The sequence below is a fragment of the Hyla sarda genome, chromosome 5, assembly GCF_029499605.1.
Source record: "Hyla sarda isolate aHylSar1 chromosome 5, aHylSar1.hap1, whole genome shotgun sequence".
Taxonomy (NCBI): domain Eukaryota; kingdom Metazoa; phylum Chordata; class Amphibia; order Anura; family Hylidae; genus Hyla; species Hyla sarda.
In genome coordinates, this window is record NC_079193.1 from 267,558,729 (window position 1) to 267,573,347 (window position 14,619).

At 41.7% G+C, this 14,619-nt stretch overlaps 1 protein-coding gene across 1 annotated transcript in view; it reads right to left on the minus strand.

Moving 5' to 3' along the window:
• Positions 1 to 12,599, minus strand: part of CLUL1 (clusterin like 1) — a 36,188-nt gene extending 23,589 nt beyond the window's left edge. The window contains exons 1-2 of the mRNA XM_056518520.1: positions 12,491 to 12,599; positions 10,985 to 11,133 (exon numbers count right to left, since the gene is read on the minus strand). Coding sequence (XP_056374495.1) covers positions 10,985 to 11,133; positions 12,491 to 12,599 — 258 coding nt within the window. The remainder of the gene's footprint in view (positions 1 to 10,984; positions 11,134 to 12,490) is intronic.
• Between the last annotated feature and the right edge of the window lie 2,020 nt (positions 12,600 to 14,619).

Below are 14,619 nucleotides of genomic sequence, written 5' to 3' on the forward strand. Positions count from 1 at the left end.
GCGTATACACCAGGTGGGAACGCACCCTCACTCTGTAGTAACCAATACAAGGGAAAATCTTGGGCCAAACAAGGCTTCTCACGTTAAAATTAGCTGGGAGTGGGTCCTGTGACAGTCAGCTGATCACAGTGGTCCCGCTTTATGGATCAAAAAGAACACTATTTTCCTCCTTTACGTTACTTTACCAATCAGTATTTCCCTGTACAGCTGGGACTTGGGTAAAACAGGAATATTGAATGAATGATTGTTCATTGGACAATTATTATGTTAAACCTAGGGTGACTGCCTTGAAACAGAGCGTTTCCCTACACCTTCTCTCAGGTTCTTCTGTCCAACACACCTGAGGAGTGTTCACATGGGTTAACAAATTGTATTAAGATGAGACCAACGAATTACCCAACAAAAAGCCAACTAACTGGCATACAAAAATGTGCTGGACAATCAGCAGTAGTTGCCAAGCAGTAGTCGTCAAAATTGTTCAAAATATCAGAAATCCCATTGTAGAAAATGTGTTTTTTAGGGTCAGTTCACATGTCCTTTTTGGGCTGCAGATTTGCTGCCCATTGACTTCAATAGGTAGCAAAATCTGCTGCAGCAAGTCTGCAGCAAAAAATAAGGCTTTGTGAACTGACCCGTAGTGTACGTTCACACGAGCGGACCCACAGCGTATTTTACGCTGAAGATCAGCCGCTGAAGGACCCCTGCATGGTGGCTTTACATGTGCCTGCTCGGAGTGGCAATACGCCGCTACGAGCAGACACACTGCGATGTGTGAGTCGGAGCTCAAATGCAGAGTATACTCGCACATCGCTTCAGCTCTCAGCCTAGCTCATGGAGCAGGGGTAGTGGCCGCGATGTGTGCAAGTACACTGCGCATGCGTGGCAACTCGCACATCGCAATGTGTCTGTTCCAAGCAGGCACATGTAAAGCCACCATACAGCATTCCTTCAGCGGCGTATCTGCACCGTAAAATACGCTGTGGGTCTGCTCGTGTGAACGTATCCTTAAAGGGGTACTCCGGTGGAAAACTTTTTTTTTTTTTTATATCAACTGGTGACAGAAAGTTAAACAGATTTGTAAAGTACTTCTATAAAAAAAAATTTTAATCCTTCCAGTACTTACTTATTAGCTGCTGAATACTACAGAGGAAATTCGTTACTTTTTGAACACAGTGCTCTCTGCTGACATCATGACCACAGTGCTCTCTGCTGACATCTCTGTCCATTTTAGTAACTGTCCAGAGCAGCATATGTTTTCTATGGGGATTTTCTCCTACTCTGGACAGTTCTTAAAGGACAGCAGAGAGCACTATGGTCATGATGTCAGCAGAGAGATATGTGTTCCAAAAAGAAAAGAATTTCCTCTGTAAAATTCAGCAGCTAATAAGTACTAGAAGGATTAAGATTTTTTTGTAGAAGTAATTTACAAATCTGTTTAACTTTCTGGCACCAGTTGATTAAAAAAATAAATAAATAAATAAAAGTTTTCCACCGGAGTACCCCTTTAATGGGTAAAGCCAATTTTGCCTTTCTCTGACAAGCTATGGTAAGGCTGGAATTCCAGTTTTTTATTTTGCAAAAACGCCATAAAAACGCCAGTTTTCCAATTTTCAGCAAAAAAAACGCTGCGTCCAGATGTTAGCTGCAATTCAATAGTAAACTGCAAAATGACAGATTCACTTGGCATTTTTCAGTTTGGCCGGGGCGATATGTCTATAGTACATGTACTACTACTCCCATCATGGAACAGTCTGTTCCATTCTGGGAGTAGTAGTACTACCTAAAAAAATTAAAACATTTTAGAAAAAAAAGACACACACTTTATTAAAAAATAATAAAATTTTTTTTATAAAATATATACATTTTGTTTAATAAAATGTTTTCCATCACTGCTGCATCTTTTTTTTTGTTTTTTGTTTTTGGTACCCAACAATTTTTGGGTACCACAAAAAAACTGCCAAGGTGCAATTTCCACACAAATGAAAAATACGCCAGAAAAAACACCAGACGCAGGAAATTGCACTGGCGTTTTACATGCGTTTTTTCATGCGTTTTTTTCTACCCAAAAAACGCTTCACAAAAAACCAAGTAGAAACTTAGCCTAAGGGGAATTTCAGCTGCATCCACTTAAGGCCATGTTTACACGACAGAATTTGGTCTGTGGTATCTGGTGAAAATATCCCTGTTGGAAATTCAGGGGCAGAAGAAAACAATGGGATTCTGCTGCACCGTACACACAGCGATATTTCTGCGGCAGATGTTTCCGCATCAGAAATTTTGATTCCTGTGTCCGAAGAAAGAATGAACATTAAAAAATGAGAATTAATCAGCTCGAAAATGCATTGCAGTGCAGACTGCACATTTCCGAGCAGTCCGCCTAATTTGTGCAGTGTGAACCTAATTGTTCAAAACTTCAAAAAGGCCTGTTTTCACCTCGTATAATATGTAGTATAAACTGGAACAGTTAACATTATTGATGAGCGAACTAATTTTGAAAAATTTGATTCGGACGAAAAATTTGTTTCGATCTGAATTTATTTGCGCCAAATCTATATTAAAAACAGCTATTTCTGGCCTCCAGAGAGCCTCAATAGACATGTAGAACACTTTGCTGTGTTCTAACACGTATATGGAGTGTGCTAGGGTAGTGAAATAATACTATTATTCAGAATGACATGCAGATTACTGGCATCGCTTTTAGAATCACTGCCGCAGAGAAGCACAATGACAGAGCCTGGAGGTGGCATCAGTATGAGGAGACATATAGTGACTGAATGACAGCGTGGCGGTGTTGGCAGCATGAGGAGACCATATAGTGGCTGAATGACACAGCTTGGATGAGGCTGAAGCATGAGGAGACCATATAGTGGCTAAAGACACAGCATGGAGGTGTTAGCAGCATGAGGAGACCATATAGTGGCTGAATGACACAGCGTGGAGGTGTCAGCAGCATGAGGAGACCATATAGCGGCTGAATGGCACAGTGTGGCGGTGTTGGCAGCAGAAGGAGACCATATAGTGGCTGAATGACACAGCATGGAGGTGTTAGCAGCATGAGGAGACCATATAGTGGCTGAATGACACATCGTGGAGGTGTTGGCAGCATGAGGAGACCATATAGTGGCTGAATCATACAGCGTGGAGGTGTTGGCAGCATGAGGAGACCATATAGTGGCTGAATGACACAGCTTGGATGAGGCTGAAGCAGGAGGAGACCATATAGTGGCTGAATGACACAGTGGGGAGGTGTTGGCAGCATGAGGAGACCATATAGTGGCTGAATGGCAAAGCCAGTAGTTGGCAGTAGCATGAGTAAACACTATGCCTTCACAATCCCTAAGATTATAAAATGAATTCTGAAATTTAAACCGAAGATTTTGGGTAGCTAGTGCTACCATAACAAAATTTTTATTCCCAGACCCAAGCCCAGCAGCATCAGTAAACCATGTATTGCCTGAATGACACAGTCTGGAGTTGGCTGAAGCATGAGGAGACCATATAGTGTCTGAATGGCACAGCCAGGAATTGGCAGCAGCATGTGTAGACACTATGCCTTCACAATCCCTAAGATTATAACATGAATTCTGAAATTTAAACCGAAGATGTTGGGTAGCTAGTGCTACCATAACAAAATTTTTATTCCCAGACCCAGGCTTAGCAGCATCAGTAAACCATATATTGCCTGAATGAAACAGCCTGTAGTTGGCTGAAGCATGAGGAGACCCCAGGGCTTCATTTCTTGTTAAAAAAATTCCCAAATTTCATGAAAAATTAGAAAATTTGCCATTTTTCCAACTTCGAAGCTCTCTGCTTGCAAGGAAAATAGGACTACCAAATAAATTCTATATTAATTCACATTCAAAATATGTCTATTAATGTTGGCATCATAAAGTTGACATGTTTTTACTTTTAGAAGACATCAGAGGGCTTCAAAGTTCAGCCGCAATTTTCCTTGAGACCCAGTTTTTTTTTTTTACACTGGGTAAAAGGAGAAAAAGCCCCCCAAAATGTATTACCCCATTTCTCTCGAGTAAGGAAATACCTCATATGTGAATGTAAAGTGTTCTGTGGGTGCACTAGAGGGCTCAGAAGGGAAGGAGCAACAATGGGATTTTGGAAAAGGAATTTTGCTGAAATGATTTTTTGGGGGCATGTCGCATTTAGGAAGCCCCTATGGTGCCATAACAGCAAAAAGTTAAAAAAAACAAAACACATGGCATACTATTTTTGGAAATGAAACCCCTCAAGGCACGTAACAAGGGGTCCAGTGAGCCTTAACACCCACAGGTGTTTGACGACTTTTCGGTAAAGTCGGATGTATAAATGAAAAAAAAGAATTTTCACTAAGGTGCAGTTTTTTTCTGTCCCAAATTTACAATTTTTACAAGAGGTAATAGGAGAAAATGCCTCCCAAAATTTGTAACCCCATTTCTTCTGTGTATGGAAATATCCCATATGTGGACGTCACATTTGGCTTTTGGAGAGAGAATTTTACTGAAATTGTTTTTGGGGGGCATGTCGCATTTAGGAAGCCCCTAAGGTACCATAACAGCAAAAACACCCCACATGGCGCACTATTTTGGAAACTACACCCCTCAAGGAATGTAACAAGGGGTAAAGTGAGCCTTAACACCCCACAGGTGTTTGACGACTTTTTTGTTAAAGTCGGATGTGTAAATGAAATTTTTTTTTTTCCCTAAAATGCATTTCCCCCCCCAAATGTTACATTTTTAAAAGGGGTAATAGGGGAAAATGCCCCCCAAAATTTGTAACCCCATTTCTTCTGATTATGGAAATACCCCATATGTGGATGTAAAGTGCACTGCGGGCGAACTACAATGCTCAGAAGAGAAGGAGCGCCATTGAGCTTTTGAAGAGAGAATTTGGTTGGAATAGGAGTCATGGGCCATGTGCGTTTACAAAGCCCCCCGTGGTGCCAAAACAGTGGACCCCCCCCCACATGTGAGCCCATTTTGGAACTAAACCCCTCACAGAATTTAATAAGGGGTGCAGTGAGCATTTACACCCCACTGGCATTTGACAGAGCTTTGCAACAGTGGGCTGTGCAAATGAAACATTTTATTTCTTTTTCTTTTTCACGGACCACTGTTCCAAAAATCTGTCAGACACCTATGGGGTGTAAATGCTCACTGCACCCCTTATTACTTTCCGTGAGGGATGTAATTTCCAAGATGGGGTCACATGTGGGGGGGTGCATTGTTCTGGCACTATGGGGGCTTTGTAAACACAAGTGGCCTTCAATTCTGGAAAAATTTTCTCTCCATAAGCCCAATAGCGCACCTTCTCTTCTGAGCATTGTAGTTCCCCCGCAGAGCACTTTACATCCAGATATGTTCTCACGCAGAAGAAATGGGTTTACAAATTTTGGGGGCTTTTTTCCCTATTTTCCCTTGTGAAAATGAAAAATTTAGGGTAACACCAGCATTTTAGTAAAAAAAAATATATATTTTTTTCATTTTCCCATCCAACTGTTTGTCAAATTCGTCAAACACCTGTGGGGTGTTAAGGCTCACTGTACCCCTTGTTACGTGCCTTGAGGGGTGTAGTTTCCAAAATCGGGTCACAGAACCGCTGTAAACTGCTGTGTGGGCATGCTGGGAGTTGTAGTTTTGCAAGATCTAGAGGGCCACAGTTTAAAGACCAGTGCACAGTGATCTCCAAACGATAGCCCACTAAATCTTGCAAAACTACAAATCCCAGCATACCCAAACAGCTGTCTGGGCATACTGGGAGTTGTAGTTTTGCAACATCTGGAGGGCTAAAGTTTATAGACCACTGTATAGTGGTCTCCAAACTGTAGCCCCCTGATATTGCTAGTCAAAAACACACTGGCTTCCGTAGGATCGCCGCACCAGGGAGCAGCATGTCATCGCCACTTGCCGTCGATCGCCGTGCTGGAGGCTCCTGAATGACATATTGTGGGGGTCCCCAGCAGCGGGACCCCTACGATCAGACATCTTATCCCCTATCCTTTGGATAGGGGATAAGATGTATTAGGACCGGAGTACCCCTTTAAGGGTACATTCACACATACAGAATCCTGCACAGATTTGATGCGCAGGATTTGTAACTGCAGATTAGAAGCTGTGCTCAGTCATTTAGTTTACATTGAAATCTGCAGCAGAAAATCCTGTGCATCAAATCCAGCGCATCAAATCTGCGTACGTGGGAACGTACCATAAACAGGTTTTGTGAATAATATATACCTTATTGTAATAAATACAAGGGGGAGAGTTATCAAAACTTATACATATGAAAAACTGACCGGTTGCTCATAGCATCCAATCAGATTGCTTCTTTAATTTTTCAGAGGCCTATTTCTTTTATTTATTTTTTTAAATAAAAGAAGCAATCTGATTGGTTGGTATGGGCAACTAGTCCGCTTTTCCTCTGCACAGGTTATGATACATCCCCTCCAGAAGAACAGTAGAAACCTATGTGGTTAAAAAAAATTGTTAGGGACAAGACAAGTGTTAATAAGACAGCATTTCTATTTGAAGAAGAAGGTAGTGACAATAAAGGGGTTATGCAACATAAGGTGATTTACTAATTACCAGTCAGCCAACAATGGACATGCTTCCCAAGGACCTGTGCTTGTGGTGGTGGTAAATGGCCATGTTCTGTGTCCCTCATCACACTGTTGGCTTGTTTGTGTGAAGTGGCTATTTACTCTTTATGTGCCCTCCCTCCAACTACAATACTCAGGATCCTTTGTTTCTAGATGGGAGGGTACTTATTGCCCTTCGACACATCTACCACCCCACCCATTGCAGCACAGCTAGGCTTCTTCCCATGCGTGCTGTGCCTAAAACTACAGCACCCAGCAGCCCTATGGAAAATTCTCAGTGGTTGCTCCACCCATTGAAGCACAGACATGCTCCCTTTCAACACCTGACTAGTGATGCATTGTTTTGGGTCATACTGCAACCTGGAAAAGGCCTGAGACAACACAAATTTTGATCACATAAGAATTGTGAGACCAGCCATCAAACACAGGTAAAGACACTATGGCCCAGATTTATCAAACTGTGTGAGAGAAATAGTGGAGAGATTTTCCCACAGCAACCAATCACAGCTCAATTTTCACTTTACCGGAGCTCGTTAGCTGCGCTGTGATTGGTTGCTGTGGGAAAATCTCTCCACTTTTTCTCTCACAGTTTGATAAATCTGGGCCCATATTATGGTCTACACTAACTTTACAGCTTCTGTAGCGCAGTCAAAAAAAAAAAATCATGGAATACCCCATTGCAAACAACTATAACATTTTCTTCAAAGACATAAAAAATGTAAAGGTGAAAGATATATAATATGTGTGACATAATGGAGGAAAATAAGGAAAAGCCCAATGTATTATAGGGAACTTGTCAGGTCCCTGGGTCCTTACAGACAAGCTTTGCTGCACAAAGCTGAGAACTAAGTTTAATTGCTGTGACTGTTTATAAAGTCATACTCATACTTGACGTGTCCCCTCCTGCCTAGACAATGGTAACTGACATCCTTAGTACAGGGAGAAACCCAGCACTCTGGCTGTCAATCAGTCCTGACTGGCTGCAGGGGGCATGAAGAGCTTACTGCAACCACTTGCTGTGACTTTATAACCAGTTACGGCCGGTGGCAATTAAATGTAGTTTTCAACAATATGCAGCATCACAGAGAGCATAGGAGAACAGCACTGGAATGCCGTTCTCCCGACCTGTTAGGTCCGAGGGCCAGGGTTTGAGGCCCAAGGGACCGTACAGGTTCCCTTTGAATGTCTTCTACTCTACTGAATTTACACAGGTAAATTCTATCAAAGATGATTGCAGATAATGTAAGTTCAACCTTTTATTGTGAGTAAAATATTTAATGGTCTACTGAAAAATGTTATCATGGTTAGTCATCACTTGTCAAATCACATTTGGAATATTGGGTTGGGCACCATTATATAAGAGGGACATGGCTAAACTAGAGCAGGGCCAGAAAAGTGCAACCAAGGGAATTACAGGAAAGTGTGGACTTCTGTACTAAAGCCCCTTGTGATGGCCCAGGACGGGAGGTGTTACCCCATGCTCCTGCTGTCCTGTCAGGCAGCCTCCTTCAGTGTCCCCAAGGCCTCCTGCACTTGTTTCCCCATTGTAAATATGTTTTACTATGTAAAGTCTTATAAAATGTAATGTTGCTTTAAGAGTTATACCATGTGATATGTCATGTGATTGTTACCCAGGAGGTACCAGTGACCAGGTGATCCCAAGAGTGACCCATGGGCTCTCTGCTAGTCTCCCCCATACAATCATGGCCGTAAATGTTGGCACCCCTGAAATTTTTCTAGAAAATGAAGTATTTATCACAGAAAAGGATTGCAGTAACACATGTTTTGCTATACACATGTTTATTCCCTTTGTGTCTATTGGAACTAACCAAAAAAAAGGGAGGAAAAAAGTAAATTGGACATAATGTCACACCAAACTCCAAAAATGGGCTGGACAAAATTATTGGCACCCTTTCAAATTTGTGGAAGAATAAGATTGTTTCAAGCATGTGATGCTCCTTTAAACTCACCTTGGGCAACTAACAGGTGTGAGCAATATAAAAATCACACCTGAAAGCAAATAAAAAGGAGAGAAGTTCACTTAGTCTTTGCATTGTGTGTCTGTGTGTGCCACACTAAACATGGACAACAGAAAGAGGAGAAGAGAACTGTCTGAGGACTTGAGAACCAACATTGTGGAAAAATATCAACAATCTCAAGGTTACAAGTCCATTTCCAGAGATCTAGATTTGCCCTTGTCCACAGTGCGCAACATTATCAAAAAGTTTGCAACCATGGCACTGTGGTTAATCTCCCTGGGCATGGATGAAAGAGAAAAATTGATGAAAGGTGTCAACGCAGGATAGTCTTGATGGTGGATAAGCAGCCCCAAACAAGTTCCAAAGATATTCAAGCTGTCCTGCAGGCTCAGGGAGCATCAGTGTCAGCACGGACTATCCATCGACATTTAATTGAAATGAAATGCTATGGCAGGAGATCCAGGAGGACCCCACTGCTGACACAGAGACATTAAAAAGCAAGACCACATTTTGCCAAAATGAACTTGAGTAAGCCAAAATCCTTCTGGGAAATCTTTCTTGTGGACAGATGAGACCAAGATAAAGCTTTTTGGTAAAGCACATGATTCTACTGTTTACCAAAATCTGAATGAGACCTACAAAGAAAAGAACACTGAACCTACAGTGAAATGGGGTGGAGTGGTGGTTCAATAATGTTTTGGGGTTGTTTTGCTGCCTCTGGCACTGGGTGCCTTGAATGTGTGCAAGGCATCAGGAAATCTGAGGTTTACCAACGGATTTTGAGTCAAAATCTACAGCCCAGTTTCAGAAAGCTGGGTTTGCGTCCGAGATCTTGGGTCTTCCAGCAGGACAATGACCCAAAACATACATCAAAAAGCATTCAGAAATGGATGGCAGCAAAGCTCTGGAGAGTTCTGAAGTGGCCAGCAATGAGTCCAGATCTAAATCCGATTGAACACCTGTGGAGAGATCTTAAAATTGCTGTTGGGAAAAGGCGCCCTTCCAATAAGAGAGACCTGAAGCAGTTTGCAAAGGAAGAGTGGTCCAACGTTCCGGCTGAGAGGTGTAAGAAGCTTATTGATGGTTATAGGAAGCAACTGATTTCAGTTATTTTTTCCAAAGGGTGTGCAACCAAATATTATTTTAAGGGTGCAAGTAATCTAAATTCACAGCTTTATGAGTCAAGTCAGTCCCTGTCAAGTCTTCATGGACTGCATTCAATTGTCCAATCCTGCTACAAGTCCCAGCAAGCTCTTAAGGTCTCTGCGTCACTGGTCACCTTCTTGGGCCCTGGCAGAACCGTATAGACTTTACCAACAGTCTACCCTCAGTAAAGCTACCGTTGTCCGTAACTTGGCGTCAGAGTCTTTATTGCCCTTGTGCCTAGCCCAGGATCCGGCGGTATATCGGGTGGTTATAGGCTAAACCACGCCCTGGTGTCACAAATACAATAGGTTAATGCCATCTGCCCCTAGGGTAACAACATCTGCCCTGCACCACACACCCCGCTACCACACCCTTTCACACTGCTGTTATGACACGGGCCATCGGGACCACCTGCGAGAATAGCGGGAGAAAAAATACTGCTTGCACTGCCTTTTTCTCCCGGTATTCTCACTGAAAAACAGTGGCGCCTGATTGACCCCATTGACTATAATGGGGTCCATTGGGACCCGTTGTTGCCTATTGCACTTCGTCAAAATGATGGTCATCAAATAAAAAAAATAAAAAAAAGAGTTTGATGGCCGTTTGACGGGGCGCAATGGTAGTGTGAATGTAGCCTAAGACAGGTTATTGATTTCTGGATGCATTCAGAAGTACAAATATATGAATGGATATTATACAGATTTGTCTATTGATCTTTCCAAACCTAAGCCTGTAACCATGACAGGGGGCATTCTTTTCATCAGTATTTCTTACCCTGTGGCTCTCTAGCTGTTGCAGAATAACAATTCCTATCATGCCTGGACAGCCATCTGACATGGTGGCATGATGGGAGTTTTAGTTCAGCAACATCTGAAGAGCCATAGGTTGGGAGCAGTGTTCTACATTTAGCAGAAAGAAGATTTCACCATCATCATAGATGGGGATTCTTTAATATAAAAACAGGGAGACTGCCAAAATTGTTGTGATAATTCTCTCACTGAACAAGTACAAATAGGGTCTAGATGCCTTTCTTGAAAAAAATACAGTTTTACAACTTACGGGTACTAGATCTGGACATAGGATGCTGAGCCGTAGTATGTGATAACTGACATCTGCCTCTGGATCAACACAGTAGATTAGATCTTTGACTTTATGGACTTGTGTTTTTTTTTCAAGCTTATCACCCACATATGTAATGTACCCATGCACCTATGTAACTTTCATTTTCCATTATACTGTACATGCATGACACTTATGTTATGTTCTTTACCTGGCTTTCTTCTTTGGTTTTCTTCAGAGATTTCAGTATATTTTCATGTTTTGCCTCGTTTCTTTCTATAATCTTCTTCATGTGTTTTATACCCATTAAGGCTTTTCTTATCTCATCTACTACAAGCTCCTCTCCAAGTTTGGAAAGTGCTAAACAAAGAACAAACAATGTAAAGAGTTATTATGGTTTTAGAAAAAAAAGTTTATTCATTATATAGTAAGATATAATATAATAAAATATAATTTTGTAATTTTCTGTATCAATTCCTCACAGTTTTCTAGTCTGTAGTTTTACAGAAACCTTCATTGTTTACTTCCTGGGGATATAAATCTGTCCTAGATGTCTAATCATATATTCTCCCAGGTATATGGTTTGATACAAGAAAGACCTCTATGTCTGCTGGACAAAATAATGGTATCTTTTGGGGCTAAGCACAGGCCACACATATAGGCTTGTAAGCTTTTAGGCTAGGTTCAGACTACGGAATCTCCAGGCAGAAAATTTTCGCCCGGAGATTCCGAGTGCGGCCAGCGCCGGCCGAATCAGTCAGCGCTAGGACCGCACGAAAACTGCAGTCTCCAATAGACTGCAATGTGATCCGCGCGGATTTCCACCTGAAGAAAGAGCAACGCCTTTCTTCAGGCGGAAATTTCTATGCGGATTTTCTAAGCGGATTTTCCGCTTCACAAATTCCGAAGTGTGAATTTGTGAACGGAAACCCATTCACTACACTAGACATTTTAGCAAGCGGAATTTCGGACGGAAATTTTACAAATTTTCCGTAGTCAAAACCTAGCCTTACTGTATTTAGGCTGGCTATTTGTTCATTTTTGTATTTGTTTAACTACATAGCACAGGCTTTAGACTTTAAAATTACCAAAACACACTAGCATACGTTCACCTAAGTAGGAAGAGGGCTACTAGGGGAATTAAAGGGTTACTCCAGTGGAAAACTATTTTTTTTTTTTTAAATCAACTGGTGCCAGAAAGTTAAACAGATTTGTTAATTACTTTTATTTGAAAATCTTAATCCTTCCAGTTCTTATCAGCTGTTGTATGCTTCACAGGAAGTTGTATTTCTTTCTGGAATTCTTTTCAGTCTGACCACAGTGCTTTCTGCTGACACCTCTGTCCATGCCAGGAACTGTCCAGAGTAGAAGCAAATCCCCAAAGCAAACCTCTCCTGCTCTGGACAATTCCTGATAAGGACAGAGGTGTCAGCAGAGAGCACTGTGGTCATACTGAAAAGAACTGAAAAGAACTACAGAAGGAAATACAACTTCCTCTGTGGCATACAGAAGCAGATAAGTACTGGATTAAGATTTTTAAATAGTAATTACAAATCTGTGTAAATTTGTGGCACCCCTTTAAACATATAGTGGGAGCCAAAACACTTCTATATCTGATGCAACAAGCTTATCAACTTATCAGGCTTCTCAGTTAAAATTTCAACATGAACAATCATCCTGGTGCCTGTGGAATAAGAACGATAAGAACAACTATTACCTTTCACTTTCTTGCTGAGAGAAATGTCCTCTAAGTCTGTAGATGTTGGTGCACTTTGCTGGTATTTTAAACAAAGTAGATATATTATCAACACAATTAAGTATTTCATATTCTCCCTGTAGAAACAGACAAAAATCTGATGTCTTGTGATCAACATTGGTCTAACCATCATCCACCTTCTTCAGCTTTATTTACTATATAGTATGCTTACATCTGCTCTATATTGGCTGCCATATATTTACAGAACTTTCAATTCTATTACTACGTATTATGCTACATAGTAGTCTAGCTGTCTCACGTTCCGTGTTATAGTTGATAAGTCATATTTCATAACAACTATTCTCTCTCTTATTTGTCTTTCTGGTGGCCCTATTACATGGGGCGATTATTGGATAAACAGGCCACTAACGCCCTGTGTATAAGGACCAAAGATCGGCTGTGAAAGAGCCAGTGCATGTTCGTCTGCTGATCAAGTCATTTTGACTTACTAAAAATGATCATCTTTCGATGCACATCTCTCCATATAAAAGGGGATGTGCATGTGACCACTGATTGCCACAAAGAGCCAAACGAATGATCCAGATCTCAATTATGTGGCCCTCCCAGCATGACTCACAGGATCGGTGCTCATTTACAGGGTGGCAGAGGCCGTCTAACACAGTCTTTATTCTAGTGTGGTCTGAATTGAACAATGGACCATAATACAGGCTAACATTTAGGATCAGTGCAAATAATGCAATGGGAACATATACACATTTCTCACCACTGAGAAGAATATGTTAAAGTGTACCTCCAGTGAATACCAAAACCATCACAAAGTTTTAATCATTGCTGCCATGTTAAGGTTCAGTGGAGCTGCAGTCTAGTCACATTCCTGCGCACTCACATAACCCTTCCTCCTCATTTCACCACTCCTCACTGTTGTCAAACTGTTGCTCTGCTACTAAGGCTACTTTCACACTATAGTGTAGGTTCCTTACAAATGGACGTTAAGGGCTTTTTTCTTTTCTTCTACTTTGACCTCCCTTTACGTCTTTTATTGTAACGGAGCCTAATGGGATAACAGGCAAAGAGGATTCCTCTAACGTCCGCTATAACTCCCGTTATTGCGGCTGAATATAGCGGGAGAAAAAGGCATGTAATACACAAACTTTTCTCCCGCTATCTTCCTAATGGACGTCACCTACCGGGCAAAAATGGTAGTGTAAGAGCAGCCTAAGGTGTATATCCTCAAAAAGTTTTTAAGTCTGTCACTAGATGTACACTTTAAGGCTTTGTGCACACATAGGGGGGAATTTATCATTGCTTTTACCCTATCTTTGTGGTGTTGATTTGTTGCAGTTGCTTTTCTTTGAAACTTTTGCTTTAGAACCTTTTTTTAAATTTGTCACAAATCAATACCAGCCCAGACCTGGCTTACAAAACTGGCTGTGGACAGCATTTGTAACAAAGACACACATTTTGGCACAATGGGTTGAAAAGAGGAGTAACCATATAAAGTGGTGTACTGAAGTGTAATTACAAATGTGGTGGACCACCGGGTGAAATGGCGGGACCACGGGTGTAGTGGTGGGATCAAATGGTATTAACCCCAGGGCTGGATGGTATTAACCCCTAGTGTTCGTGACGCCATTGTGGTTTTCGGGTTCCGGAACATCACACTCCCGGATTCTCTGCTATCCCAATTGCTAGAAGTGAAATGAGAGTCCACAACCAGTTATGGTCAAACGGAGGCTTTACTGAGTAGCAGACAGGTGTACTTATCTTCACAGCTAAGGCCAGCATTACCAGAGAGATGGCCAGGACCTACAGGACCTTGCAGCTTGCTGGACCAATATGCTTGTAGTTAACTTAACTTGAAATTAGACTTGACTATGTGCAGGACTTGACTAGTTTCAGTGACAGCAGACATAGACTTGAGACTTACTGGAGAGACTGTAGCTTTTGGGGTCTTCCAGATGCTGATCACTTGCACTGAGATCTCTGGTGGTTGCTGTCTCAGCAAAGACTTAGATGGAAGAGAAGAGCTGCTTGCAGCAGAAGAGCTGGTAGCCAAGAGACAGAATTGTAATGGCCGCCTCTTTATATAGTGGGGGGCTGGACTAAAGCCCATTGGTCAAGCTGCGGGT